Genomic DNA, 14,069 nt, shown 5'->3' with positions numbered 1-14,069 from the left:
TTTTTAATATCGTTGTCTTGAAGTGGATGGTCCAATAATAGGAGGAAGTTCAGAGTGTGTTTTCATTAAGCCATGCCTGGAGAAGCTATGAAGTAGATATTCAGGGTCCTTGGGGAAAGTGAAAAGAACAGATTATAAAATACTTGATGTGCAGTAGTTAATTTTGAGGAAGAGCATTTTCGATTTTCACTGTTATCTGCACTAAGGCAATAGGGTAAAGCATTTCACCATAGTAGTACATGGTAGCAGCAGAAGAAACAACTTTTCCTCATTCTGCTTTCCCTGAGGTATTCTGTGAATGTTTTATGACATCAGCAATTGTAACCTTAAGCATTCTGTTGATCAGTGAGTGAAATCCTACCATGTTTCTGGGCAGATATTGGACCCTGCCACTGAGCACTCCAGCTGTACTTATAAGAAAGGCTTAAGACTTTGCTTTTGTCTCTTGCTTTCAGCACAGATGTTTTGTACTGGCAGTGGAGAGTCTGGTGCTAGAGTGGAAAGAGGTGCTTCAGATGCATGTGCTGGCAGGGTGCTTTCTCATAGTGCTGGTTGAAGCGTTCATTAGTCTTGGCATGTTTGTAGTGGATTAAGAATTTCTTCCATTAAGACCCTACTGTGCTAATGCTCTGCTAGTGCTCTTGCTGCAGCTGCACCAAGCCAGTGCAGACTGTGCAGCATTTGCTGTCCTGAAGTTGTGTTTTGCAGCATTGAAGCTTTGGTTGTTTTTCTTTCCAGTTGTTAGATAATACCAGCAATATCCTTATTTTGTAGGGCAGTGACTGTGTGAGGCCTGGGAGGAGCTGTCGGGAATTCTTTTTTCTTGCTTCTGTAGTTCCTATTAGGATTTCTCACTTCTGTGAAAGCCATCTGTGCACCAGATCACTTCTACAGCATCCTGTAGCTCTCTAACCAGCTATTCCCAATAGCATTTCTCCCATGTGCTTCTTCCTCCCCTGGAAAAACTCCTGGATATTAATGTGCCATTGCACAGAGGCATGCTATACTGAGTGTTGATGTGTAACATATTGTGCAGCAATGTTAACATGCACACTAAGAAATAGGGAAGAAGCCATGCCTCCATTAAATAATTCATCTATTGCTGCTGTGAATCTTCAGGCAGAAATCTTGCTCTGCAATAATTCTATGCGGCTGAAAGTAGCTGAGGTGGAAGCTGACTTTGAAGTTCTTACAGATGTGATGAGCTGTTTGGTGCTGTGCAGATGTTTCTGTATTTAAAGACCCCAACTGACCTGGTCCCTGCACAGTAAACAGTTAATCACTTCTCTACGGTTTGTAAAATTCAGATTTCAAATGCTGACCAAGTCAGAAACAAATCTAGTGCAGATGGATGCTGGTCTTTAAAGCGGAATGGCAGAGTGCCAACTGGCTGCCCCATAGCTCTTCACACTACAATAGGAAAAATGCCTTGAGTGGGAACTCCCTTCCCCTTGGTACCAGGCCAGCAGAAGTTAACTGTACAGACCCTGCTGTCCTGCAAGTGCTAATTCAGTGTGGGACAGACCTCTTGCAAGATTACGGTTTAATCTGCTTTTAAGACAGTGGCTAGTAGCCAGTTGAGTAGGAGGCTTTATTTTTGATAGCTTCTTGGCATTTACTTTCCATGTTGCCAGGGCATCAATGACCAAGCGCCTTCCCTTTACTGCAGAATCAATAGCTGTGCAGCATTGGCAGCTCTGTGTTACATACAGACTCAGCTGCTGACTGCTTTTTCCCTGAATTAAGATTCTGGTTTTAATTGATAAAAGAGGAGCTTTTACTGTAAACTATGCTGCATGTAACCCATGAGGGCTATGGGGTGTCTTGATGCAGGCTCTGACCTGCTCCTTGGAGCTCTCCCTGTCCTGGCACAAGGCAGTAGGAAGCTGCCTGCTCTTGGGTTTTGATGTTTATCGGTATCTGGTCTTTTCAGCATCCCAGGGTAGTGGCATGTGAGGGATGGTGTGTTGGGATCTGGGTGTAAAACTAAGTAAGTCTTCAGTGCTTTCCTGGGGAGTTCTGGGGGTTTTGTTTGGCTTAAAACACAGCACACAACTCAAAACTCCCAAAACAACCAAAAAATTAAGAAAAACTCCAAACAAATCCAAACCCCACCCAACCTGTTTTCTGAGGATGAAGTGATTGGTACTTATTTTACATGTAGCCTGGCTACTACTTGCATCTGAGTAAGTTTAGCCCTTCATTCCTGAAATGTTAGAAAAACACAAAGGGAGAAAGGAAGGACCATGTTTTTCTGCCACTGCCCCATAATGTGAGCAGAGCATCTGCTTGCAAAGCACTATGGATGTGATGGGTGCTTGAGCTTCCCTGCCAAAGGCAGCTCAGTAACTGGTGGTGCTCTCTCCATTCCAGGCAATGCAGTACATGGAGCTGATCCCGAAGGAGATGCAGCCGGTGGCAGGAACAGAGGGGGCCTACTACCGTCGTCGGCAGCTGGTGAGACAACTCCCGCTGTATGACCAGGACCCGTCCCAGTGCCGCGGCCTCGCCGAGGGCGAGCTGAAGCTGATGGAAGACTTTGTGAAGAAGTACAAAGCCGAGGCGCTGGGTGTTGGGGAGGTGGCTCTGCCGGGCCAGGGCGGCGCAGGAAAGGAGGAGGGGAAGCAGCAGGACAAGAGTATTGCAGCCAGCAAACCCTCTGAGTCCACCAATGGGGCCCTGGAAAACGCACCTGCAGGAGGGCAGTATGTGAGTGCTGTGGTCCATGGTGGTGAGATGGGCTGGATGGGGTGTCTAGGCTCTGCTTGGAGCTTGGGGAGCTTTCAGGGAACAGCTTTGGTCTCAGCTAGAGGCAGGTAAAGATTGCATCAGCCCAGGATGTCTGTTCACAATACCGCTCCTGTCAGCTTCTGCAGGGCTGCTGCAGTGCTTTTTCAGGCAACTGAAGCAGTGCTGCAGTGCTCAGTTCCATCATGGCATGCTTTTGTAGAGCACTATGAAACACCTAGTGGGACTTGTATACTCCTGCCAGCCCTGCCTGTCTGTCTTAACAGGGGTGAAGAGGGGCGGTTATAATCTCCTCTTCATCACCCTCCCTCCACAGCAAAAGCTGTGCTGAACCACCAGGGTAAGTAAACCCTCTGCTAGATGCACAAGCAGTGATTTTGACTTTGGATTCTTGGCAGCTCTGAAAGATTGGGCATGACACTGCCCCGGGTGTTTGTGAGTCAATAAGGTACTCAAGGCATCTCACTGCGAGTCAGTGAGTGTTTCCAGCTAGGCATCCAGACCAGAGCAAGTGGAAAGACTGCAAGTGACAGGAGGTGGTGGCTCGCTCTAATTAATGCAGAGCTGTGAACATGGAGATAGTGCTTCCAGGGCTGTAATCGCTCGGGGGAACTTTGAACAGATGTCCCTGGGCATAAAAATACATTTCCATAGGGAAATGATTGAGATTCCCTAACACCCTTTCAGATTTATATTCTGCCAGCGCTGTCTGGAGTGGCCATTGTGGTTGCTGAACAAATGCTTATCATAAAATATGGTGAGTGAAAATATATCAAACTGTCCCTTGTGAGGGTGACTTGCAGCAGAGGTTTTAAAGCTGTAAAAGAAAAATGGTGTCTGAGGGTTTATAAGGCAAGATTTTTCTTGCCATTGCTGCACTGAGACTGTAACATGTTCAGAGCAGTTTTCATTTTCATTCCATATTGGGTAATGTATCCCCTCTGCTATGGCCTTTTCTGCTAACATGCATCTGACTTTCAGAGCCCAGTGATACAGTAAAGGTTTTTCACCATTGCAACAAAATACTGTATCGGGCAAAAAAATCTAATCTAAAAAATAGCCAAGAAAGGAAGGTTTCTATTAAACATTTATTAATAAAAGTTAACTTAGCAATGCGGGTTTACTTAGACTGCAAGTTTGTCCTTCCAAAATTACATAGCTGTGATGTTGTTCTCCTTAGTTTTAAAGCATCATTTTTCTCAAGGCACTAGCTGAAAAATCAAACCACTTCAAAAGCAGTTGTAGAAGATCCACTTTGACCAATGCACTGTGCAGCTCAGTTTACAGCAGCCCCATGGAGTGCTGTGGTTTCTTGCTGTACTAAGACAGGCCTCCCATTTCCCCCTCTAAGAAAACAGTGCCCATGTTGATTTGATCTCCTGTGCTGGAATTAATGCTGCTGACCTGATAGGGATGGACTGTGTCCCAAGATCTGAAATGTGCTGAACTTCCAGAAGGTCTACTGGCTTTCATGAAACTGCAGTGGGAAAAGTTCTGCCATAGAAAAATGAGATAGCACTTTACTTTGCAATGTGTGTGAGGCTGAAAGTAGATGTGAGCGAAATGAGCTATGTGAAGGCTGAGAACAGATGTGAAGGGACTGAGAAATGAAGTGCATAAAGCCGTGATACTGGAGGCTTTAATGTTCTTGCGGTATTCAGGGTTGAAATGTACATCAGCACACTCCAAAACAAAAATGTTACCTTTGCTCTAGAAGAGAATGAACCCAGAAAGCACCAAAGCTGCACCAGGAAACAAGCTGGAATTTCCTTGGGTGTTTGTGTGGTCCCTCTGTTGAGGTTGTTAAACCTCTTATTGCACACTCAGGCCAGCTGTGTTGAAACTGGTGTGCAAAGGAAAACATACAGGGCCAATGTAAATCACCATGAGAGGCATCTGAGCTCGAACAGCTTTTTGAACTCATCTCGGCTGCAGAGAAGGGGCCCCATCACTGTAATAAGTCTGTCCTAGGAGCTGAGTGTTCTCCACTGAGCATAAAATCATCTTTAACCCCCTCAGAACCAGAAAGTCTTCTGGTATTATAAGCAACTGTGTTGGAAACAAAAAAATCTGAAGCTGTTGATCGGAATTAGCCATTGTCCCAAAAAGCTTGAGGTTACCAATGTAGGGAGTGCTCTGGGGAAGTCTTGTGGCATCTGGGGCACTCGTTCTGTGGGAGCTGTGATTGCAAAGTAGCAGCTAGTGGAGAGGGTGAGTTTGGAAAAGCTTAGGAGAAAGGGACACTTTCTTGGCCAACACCTCTGGTTACGCTGCTAATAAAGTCTTCACTCCTCTCCTTATATGATGGAGATGTAAAATAAGAACTAAGCTGTAATGCCATCTTAAATTTGAAGAGCCACTTTATTTAGTGTAAATGGCAGAGTGGTGGAAGTTATATGATGCTTAGGAAAAGCCCTGTGGATAACTGCCATTGAAAGAAACAGCAAAATAAGTTGTTTTTCTAACAGTTCTTGTTGGCAAGAAACTTGAGCTCAGAGTTGGAAAGCTGCTCGTGTTTGTTCTCGCTGTTAGATCTTGCAAGATATGCAGGACTGGGATGGATGGCTCTGGTGGTTTCTCCACACTGTCACCCCCGAAGGCAGCTGCAGGGTTGGGCTCTGCTGCCCTGACTCACCCAAATCTGGTGCCTTGGGGAGGTATCGTGTGTAAGGAAAAATATGGCCTCAGTCCCATACAATGGGTGCAGAATCCATTGGTGCCCATCTGCCCCCACTGCCAGTGAGGCTGGTGTACCAGTAGTGCTCCACATTGAGCATGGCAGCTTCATGTACTTGTTTCCTTGTTCATACAGACCAGAAATAGCACGGCTTCTGCACCACTGAGCTTAGTCTTTCGTTGGCATGGGTCTTGGGAGCACTTAGAAATGCATCTGAAGCCCTTTGCAGTAGAAGGAGCAGTGTAAGCCGACATATCCCCTTTCAGACTTGCGGAAAAGCCAAGCCAGGAAACATTTTGTCTCTCTTCTATTGCTGCCTTCACTAGTCATACTGGATTTCCTGGTAAAACAGGAGGTGATGCCCGTCAGCGTGGTGGAGCCACTCCAAGGACTGCGTGGCAGCTAATGAAAATCCAGACTGAACCAAGGAGGAAGCAATAGCAAGGCGTGCTAGAAATAACAGTAACAAAGCAAAGCAAAGCCACTTGGTGGGTGCAGATAGGCCTGTAGCCTTCTGCTGTGTAAAGGGCAAAATGAGTTTAAGAAAACTCCTCAGATGCAAAGGACGGTCTCTTTGGCAGTCAGGCCGTGAACTAGCAAAAGGGTGGATGTGGTGGGAAACTTGCCTTTGGTTTGACAGAGCAGCCCCACTCCCTCTGTGCCCCAGGGAGGCTGTTTCTGCTGCTGCTTTACTGGGGTTGTATCAGGGAGGATTACAGAGGGGCGAGTTTCTCAGTCTGTTGTGGCATCAGGGTGGTGTTCCTCAGGTTGTGGACCACAGCTGCCCTGTGCAATGTCTTGCTCTTCTCTTCCTGCCCCATCCCTGATGTTCTCCTTCAGCTCAGGAAGTTTTATTTACCTTCTGGTGAGAAATTTTGGTTTTGTGTCTCTTCTACCCACCTTTTAGAAACTTGTTGGCTTAAATCAGAGTATTTGTGAGCAAATCCGTCATCTGAATGCAAGGAAACTCCCAACCCCATGCTGCCTGGAGCATGCTGGAGGGGAGCCAAGGCCATGCAAATAGGCTGGTTGGGCACAGCAGCTGAAACCACAACACATGCGACACGCAAGCTGCTTCACGCTGCATCTTGGTTTCATAAAAGCCTTCAGCAGACTGCTAGTAGAAGTCTGGCCTTGCAGCCAAGGGCTCTGCTGGAAGAGACTCCAGCCGCTACTTAAGAGTGTTTTGTTTAGGGAGTGACAAAGCACAGGCTCCAAGTTGTTATCCTGACCTGGACTATCCAGGCTTAAATGGGAGTTTAAATAACAGCTCATCAGTTGTCAGCCTCCAAGAGGAGAGCTTTAAAGCTTGCTCTAAGCTAATCGCAGGATCACTCTGCAGGCACAGATAAAGAGTAAGCCTGGTTGGCCTTGTGTGTAATGTGCATAAATGTTAATTAATCTTCAGATTAGCCAAGTCTAATAATTGGGCTGTTACAAATTGAAAGCGCTGTGCTGAAAGTGACATCTGTCTTATACATAGATGTATATATTAAAACGTAGTGAGAAAAGAATCAAGTCTCTAATCTCTATGCAAAATAACATCTTTGCTGTGCTGCACTTCAGCACTAGAGGATGTTCTAACTCTGGGAGCCTTGGCATTTTGGTGATTTTGGTTTTATCTTGGGAGGAAGGTCCCAAAGGCCAGACACTTAACTGATGGTGGGTAGTGCTATTCCTACCTGCCTGGATCTGGCTGTGGACAAAAGTAAACAGTATTCCAGGGGAAGACTAGCCAATATATATTTATAATGACTTCTGATTATTTTACCTCTTGATACTCTGTCCATGCATAGCACTGGTCCAAATGTTTGCACAGCATGTGAAGTGTGGTAGGCTGATGGGTGTTTGTTCTGTTGGCTGTGGGTGCCCTGTGATGCTGTGTGTTTGAGTCCTACTGCACAATTGAGATGTTTTCCCAGCACTTTTCTTGAGCTGCAACCATTGCTTTCTCTTCAGTTTAGCATTACCTTGTTCTTCCACCTCGCTGCACTGTTTCTATAGCCTCATTTCAGGCTGGTGATACAGCCGTGAACTCGGGCTTTGGTACCCTCAGGATTCCCTTCACAGAACAAGAGCTCAAATGAAAGCAACCAAAGTCGCACAGCTTAGCAGTCCTGGAATTAAATGTTTTATTTCCACTGTCCTCCTTGGTGCTACGGGATGTTGAGCAGGGACACAGCAGGTCCTCCAGGCTATGTAGAAGCAGGAAGCATTGAGGAGGCACTTGGAGAGTGTGGTGTTATGCTTTGCTAACTGTGCTCTTAACCAGCTACATGGTCCATGCTCACTCCACTGTCTCTGTTGCAGCGCTGTGAGACCTGCAAGCAGGCAGTGCCCGAGGACTGCCCGGTGGTGTACGCAGACAGGGCAGGCTACTCCCGGCAGTGGCACCCGACGTGCTTCGTGTGCTGCCGGTGCTCCGAGCCCCTCGTCGACCTCATCTACTTCTGGAAGAGCGGGGCCGCCTGGTGTGGGCGCCACTACTGCGAGAGCCTCCGGCCGCGCTGCGCTGGCTGTGATGAGGTAGAGACCAGCTACTCCCTGACCCTACTGGGGTCTTGGTGTGGGCTAATTCAGGGTTGCTTAACCTGCCTGCCTACCCGTGCCTGCTGAGATGCTCTCTGAGAGTGGCATCCTTCTGGTGCTGGTCACCAGGCTGCTGTGGAGCTGGGGGTATCTAAAGAAAATGGGGCAAAACAGAGTGGTATTAATGATAGTCTCAGCTGGCAATGATTTATCTATCTCAGAGCAACAATCAAGCTCTAGCTGTATTTAAAACCTGATGGTTTTATAGTGCCTAATTGCAGCCCATGACTCATTGCTCAGGAGGTCCTATATCTTTCAATTACCCCTTCCAAAGTCCAGCTCCATAGCTGACTATTTGGTGGGACACATGGGGTGGGCTCTCCCTGTTCCTGCCATGCTCCAGCTTAGTGAGACAATGGAAATAAACAATTGTCTGTCTGTCCTGTAGATCATCTTCTCAGAAGACTACCAGCAGGCAGAAGGCATGGCCTGGCACAAGAAGCACTTTGCCTGCCTGGAGTGCGAGACGCTGCTGAGTGGCAAACCCTTCACTCTGGACAGCACCAGCCTCCTGTGCATGACCTGCAGCAAAAGCAAACACCTCTGAGCAGGGAGCAGCCAGGGGCAAAGCGGGGTCCCCGAGGTCCCAGAACTGGGGTTATTTGACAAGTACGTGAGAAGGGAAAGGTTAAAATACAGTTAAGAGCCTGGCTATTCACTTGCAAGCAACTAAGTGCCCCCTTGCATCCAATACAGCTTGCAGGAGTTTATTTCCTCGGGGAAGAAGCAAGAGAAACTCAGGTGCCTGTGGATGGGAGGTACACAGTGTATCTGACTAGGAGGGACTGAAAGGAGGTTCTGTGCTGTGCTGTTCTTTTTATAAAGTCTTTCCAAGCTTCTTATGACTATGATCTTGCAATAGGCTTTTGGAAATAACACATCTCAAGAGTCACTTTTGGCATACTAAACCTATGGCCGTGGTCAAAACCAAGGGTTATTCATATTTTTTGAAATCCATGCTGGAAGTTTAGACTAACGGGCTGCTGACAGCTGTGCTAAAGCCATGGGCTTAAAGAATTTGATTAACCCGGCTGATTATTTTCTGAAAGCAAATGATATAAAATTGCAGCAACGTGTAGCTGTGGCTTTCTCCTCCTTAGTGTACAGTAATGCATAAATAACAAGTTGGCACACAGGGTTTAACCCTGGAGAGATGGGAAGGGTGCAGCTCTGCCCCGGGACGCTGACTGATCATTGCTTGTGAGCTTTAGTCCTGAAATGGGAATGCAAAACCAGGCTCCCCAGCCTCTTGCCTGCCTCCAACCGCTGTTACTGCAGGCGAGTGTGTTTCCACAGAGCAGCATTGTGTCCTACTGCAGTGCTGGACATTGTTAAGCATTTAAAGTGTGGGCCTTTATTTTGGCTGGGTTTGACCAGGAATGTTATAGAAAGCAGCTTTTCAGCCTAAGCTGTCTGGGGGGTTGTGCCTGAAATGCTGCACTGCCAGGATTTCCCTGTAATGTCAATGACCCCCTCCAAACACCAGGGAACTGTAACTTCCCCTTGGAGCTGGCACCACCCTTGCCCTGGGCTCTGCCCTGCTTCTTGTCCCGCAGCTCTCCCATCCCTAGGGAAGGTCCCTGTGACCTGGGTCTGATAGGGGTGACACTATCCTAGGATCTGGCACTGCGTCTCTGCCATTAGTACTTGTTCCCTACATCAAGCAATGCTTCTGGTAGTCACTGAAAACCTCAGCTAGTCCAGGCTGGCAGATGTCTGTGTGTTTGGTCTTTTTTCCTATATTAAATGTACATTATTTGCCAGAGAACTGGAATATTTTTTGCAGAGGTGAATGTGCAAGGAGCTCGCAGTCGCTGGGTTTTCTTTCTGCTACAGAAGATGCTGGTTTCTCTTTAAAGCATGCTCCATGCTGTGGATGTTTGCTTGCTTATGATAAAATAACTTGCAAATGAGAACTGGGGGGAACTGTACTTGCTGCAGAGTTGAGCTGCATTTGAGCTGTGGGCCAGGTTGCGCCCTTCTGCCATGTGTGTTGGGGGTATAAAGACATATCTGCATGTAGGGCACAGTGCTGCTTAAGCCTTGCTCAGCCCTATGCTGCTGCGTGGTTGATATTCCTGGAAATACTGGGGTATTTAAAGGGGGTAAATGAAATGGAATAGAAACATCCTGAGGTGGCAGCCGCAGCAGTAGCTGTGGGGTGATGGATGTGTGTTGCAGTGTGTCACGATGTCTATGCTGTTGGGGTCCTTTGTCCATCTCAGGTTGGTGGATGGATGTGCTGAGTGCCAGGGTTGGATGCTTCAAGTCAAGAGAGGATGTATAGACCTTGAGCAATGCTAGGAATAATAAAGCTCCCTTGGATCAGCCTTGGGTACAGGCTCTTTGGTTGTAAGTAAAATGGGAATGAAAAATAAAGCCCAGTGCTTATTAGCTTTATTGCCTCTTCTTCGTTTTTTTCTTTCCAAAGGAAACATTTTTGCATCTTTATAATTTTTTCTTTAAAGACACTTTCTAAACCCTGTGGTGTTAAAGCAGCCAAAAGTGCATATGTTCAGTGTCAGCAGTGATAGGAATAGTGTGAATCACTAATGAAAGGCCAGGCATTAACATCCTAACAGCATTCCCTGATGGAAAGTCAGTGTCCATTTACAACACAGCTGGTTACCTCTTAAGGCGATCACCTACAAGGTAGGTGCGTGGCCACTGCACAGGTGTCTGCAAGGAAATTAAATGGAAAAAATAAAATCAACAAAACATGAAGTTTGTCAATGTGAGAGGCCATTACCTAAACTGCTGCCATCACAGCATGCTGCTGTCTTCTCCCTGGGTGGTGTGTGTTTTTTTTGCCTCGGCTGCCTGCATAGTCCTTGCAGGATTTGTCATGGAATGAGCCCCTTCCACTGCAGCCAGGGTTACAATAGAGACTCAAAGGGAGGAGGTGGAGAAGAGGTGGCTCTTGTTTTCTGTGCTGAAGAAGAATGTGTGTGGTGGGAGCTTGGCTAAAGGTCACAGTGAAGGCGTGGGGATAGAAGGGGAGTTTGGGGGGAGCACTGGCACCCCAGTGCAGCAGCAGGGCAGGAGGCATTGGTCTGGGGTTGTGAGGGCAGGGCTGGGCCATTCCACCACCCTCCCTGCAGTGGGATTGTCTCTGAATGAGAGAGGTCAAGCCCGCCTTACATACAAGTATTGATCGCAATCATATTACCTTGCTAAGGTTTATCTTGCTGCGCTGTGACCGCAGTCTGCATGCAGTAGCGTCAAGTTCTTGCACAGTCTATCTCCATGAACACAATCCTTGATCACTAATACCTTTATTTGGCTACTTGGAAAGAAGATGCCAGTATGGGCATCAAAACCCAAAGCTTTGGATTTTGATTTTGTGATCTATAAATTGTAAATCTTGTCTGAAGTCCCTGTTTCAGCATACGCATGCTTGCTTCAGGCTTTTTGGACTGCCGGCATCCACTCAAACCTTTCACATATTTCTGCAGCTTGAAAAACATTGTCTGCTAGAAAAATCACTGCAATTACACAGCTTAACAAAATCCTGGACCCTCTCAAGTGTCAGGAGCTAAAGCTTGAAATTAATGCATCTAATAGCTCAAGATGTATGTGATTCTTCAGTTTTGCTATTAAAATTGAAACTCAGTGTAACCATGAGAAGATACTTGTGCCAAGTGAAGACATTACACTGTGTTTTGCTATGGGTTATCATCTAGAGCAAAGGAATCTTGCTGCAGCTGCCTTCTGTAGGTCATGAGCTCTGGTTTTCAAGATAGTTACGTTTACAGAGCCTTGCTGGCCTGTTTAACACAGAGCTATCAGTGAGCGTATTGGGGTCTGTCCTGAAAATTAATTTCACAGGGTTACTACGTACAATAGGATAGACTAAAGGCAAAGACTGTGTTGTGTGACTGTCTGAAACGCATCTTCTGCCACAGCTGTGTCCAGACATGGATGCTGCTCCCTTTAAATGCTGCTGCATGGCACAAAGGATGGTACAAAGCACTGACATTTGCAGGCCAGAGCAGTCCATAAAAGCTGAACTGTTGAGCTGAGCATCTCACATGGAGGGGTTTAATATCTATTGAATACTTTCATGAAAGCATAAGGATAAATTGTCCAATGGCCAATTTAGCATCACATATTTTGGTAACTAATGCCAGTATTTTAACCTGTGAATCTGCGAAGGACAAACATATTTATTTCCACTTGTCACTAGCCAAAGATGGTGAGTACAAAGACTTTGTGCCTCCTACACGAACATTTAGCTCCAATTTAAACTCAAAAGTTCTGTATAATTGTTCTCCTAAATAAGACTGACAACACATAAACATGTTCCTGAAACTCCAATTAAACTGTTCCTGGATATGAAAGTCTCCCAAGTCTTGCTTTGCTTCCCTTCCCAGTCTCAGGGCAGCAGCCTGGGAGCTGCAGGGGGGTGAGGGAAGAAGGTCTGAGATGCTGCTGCTTATCACAGGCCAGAGCACGCTGCCATCCCTATGGCTGAGACACTGTTGGTAAAAAGGGCTTGACAGAGCCAAGGAGACTGTAACAGCAGCACAGGGGCCACAGGTGTACAGAGGGGTGCAGTTAACATGAAGTCACAGCCTAGGAGGCAGCCCTGCCTGCATAGGTGTGCATTTAGGGTCAAGGAGCTGGCTGCAGGGTTCATGGAGAACCTTCCTGATTGACTGCAAAACGTGTGAATGCTTGTTCCTGTTGGGATAAAATTAACTCATTGCCCAGTGCTGTTACTTATTTGAGGTTAATGATTTAACCCACTTAGTGAGTGCAATTACCCCCAGTATTTCCTTGCAATGGTCTGAAAGGGGAAGTACTTTGAAAAGAAGCTCTTTAGTGCAGGAGAAATGAGTATTGGCGTGTAGCAGCTCTGGGCAGGGAGCAGTGGCTGTGCCAGAGCTCTGGCCAAGAATTCACAGTCTGGCACATGCTGGCAGCCAGGGGATGAGCCTCAGGACCCAGCTGAGGTACAAGAGGCTGTGCTGAGCACAGGGGCTCCTTCTCTTGCTCCCCACAACTGCAGACCCAACCAGGAGCATAGGGTGGGTGGGAGGGAGGGTCGAACCCACCAGCAGAGAGAAAATTACCACTGACTGGGTGGAAACCACATTTCAGGTGAAGTTCTGCAAGCTGAAGCTTTTCAAAGCTGAACTGATCTGAACCTGCAAATATTTGCAGTGCCGTCTCATTTGCGGTCCTTTTTTTTCTAAGAAATCCTTGAGGAAGAAGAAGGGACGGTCTGTTTGTGATCTGGGAGGATTTCAGCAGTGTAAAGGCAGAGGCTGTTTAAGTACAGCATCTCCTTCAGGTCGCCTTTGTTCTCACAGGTTTCCCACAGTGTCTACCTTCCCTGCTGGACCATGCATTCCCTAGCACCAGAGAAGGAACTGGACCCCATTCAGGGGTGTCCCTGAGCACTGTCCTGGAGCCTTCACTGCTAAGGTGGGGAGAAAAACAAGAAGTGAGCAGTCAATGGAGTGATACCTCTATCCACCTCAGCAAGGGCTCAAAGGAAGGGAGCCCTTTGCTTAAGTGAATGCTGGATCCTGGTTTGTATTTGCAATATCTGGACTAAGACAATAAAAATTGAAATAAAAACTCTCAGCTTAGATGGGTAAGAGAAAATTAGCTATTCCTGAGACAGGAGGACAGCATCTTACCTGCAAGGCTAGATGTCACCCAACCCACCAGTACTGAAGAGCTGGTTAGCATATCACAGCAAGGCTTGCTTCCACCACTGCTTTATATAGGCTTCAGTAGGCAGGGCCAAAAGGAAGGCATTTAGCAAGTTCCCCTCAAGGGTTTATGGAAAACACCTGGGTGTTGTGATTTATTTACAAGCCCTAAACTGGTAAAAGGGGAGCTCTGTTGTCAGGAATGAGTGGTGACAGGTGACAGGGTGAGAGCTGGGTGCTGGGTGCTGCGGGGCACAGATAGAGTGTGGGCCTGGGGCCAACTCTGCACACCCCAGGCTTCTAGGACTGTGCAAAAAAGGTAAGAAAACCCTTAAAAGAGGGGAAGAAATATGCTTTTCTAACCTCTTCCTGCAGTGCACAGCTTTGGATGT

At 46.9% G+C, this 14,069-nt stretch overlaps 1 protein-coding gene across 3 annotated transcripts in view; it reads left to right on the top strand.

Moving 5' to 3' along the window:
- Positions 1–10,414, top strand: part of LMCD1 (LIM and cysteine rich domains 1) — a 38,154-nt gene extending 27,740 nt beyond the window's left edge. For all 3 annotated transcript variants that reach the window (XM_065687037.1, XM_065687036.1, XM_065687035.1), the window contains 3 exons: positions 2,374–2,709; positions 7,736–7,951; positions 8,403–10,414. In XM_065687037.1, the coding sequence (XP_065543109.1) occupies positions 2,374–2,709; positions 7,736–7,951; positions 8,403–8,561 (711 nt within the window). In that variant the 3' untranslated portion in view covers positions 8,562–10,414. The remainder of the gene's footprint in view (positions 1–2,373; positions 2,710–7,735; positions 7,952–8,402) is intronic.
- The last annotated feature ends 3,655 nt before the right edge of the window (positions 10,415–14,069 follow it).

Source organism: Lathamus discolor, chromosome 7 (genome assembly GCF_037157495.1).
Source record: "Lathamus discolor isolate bLatDis1 chromosome 7, bLatDis1.hap1, whole genome shotgun sequence".
NCBI lineage: Eukaryota > Metazoa > Chordata > Aves > Psittaciformes > Psittacidae > Lathamus > Lathamus discolor.
Note: the sequence above shows the minus strand (reverse complement) of the source record. Positions and strands in the feature narration are given on the sequence as shown.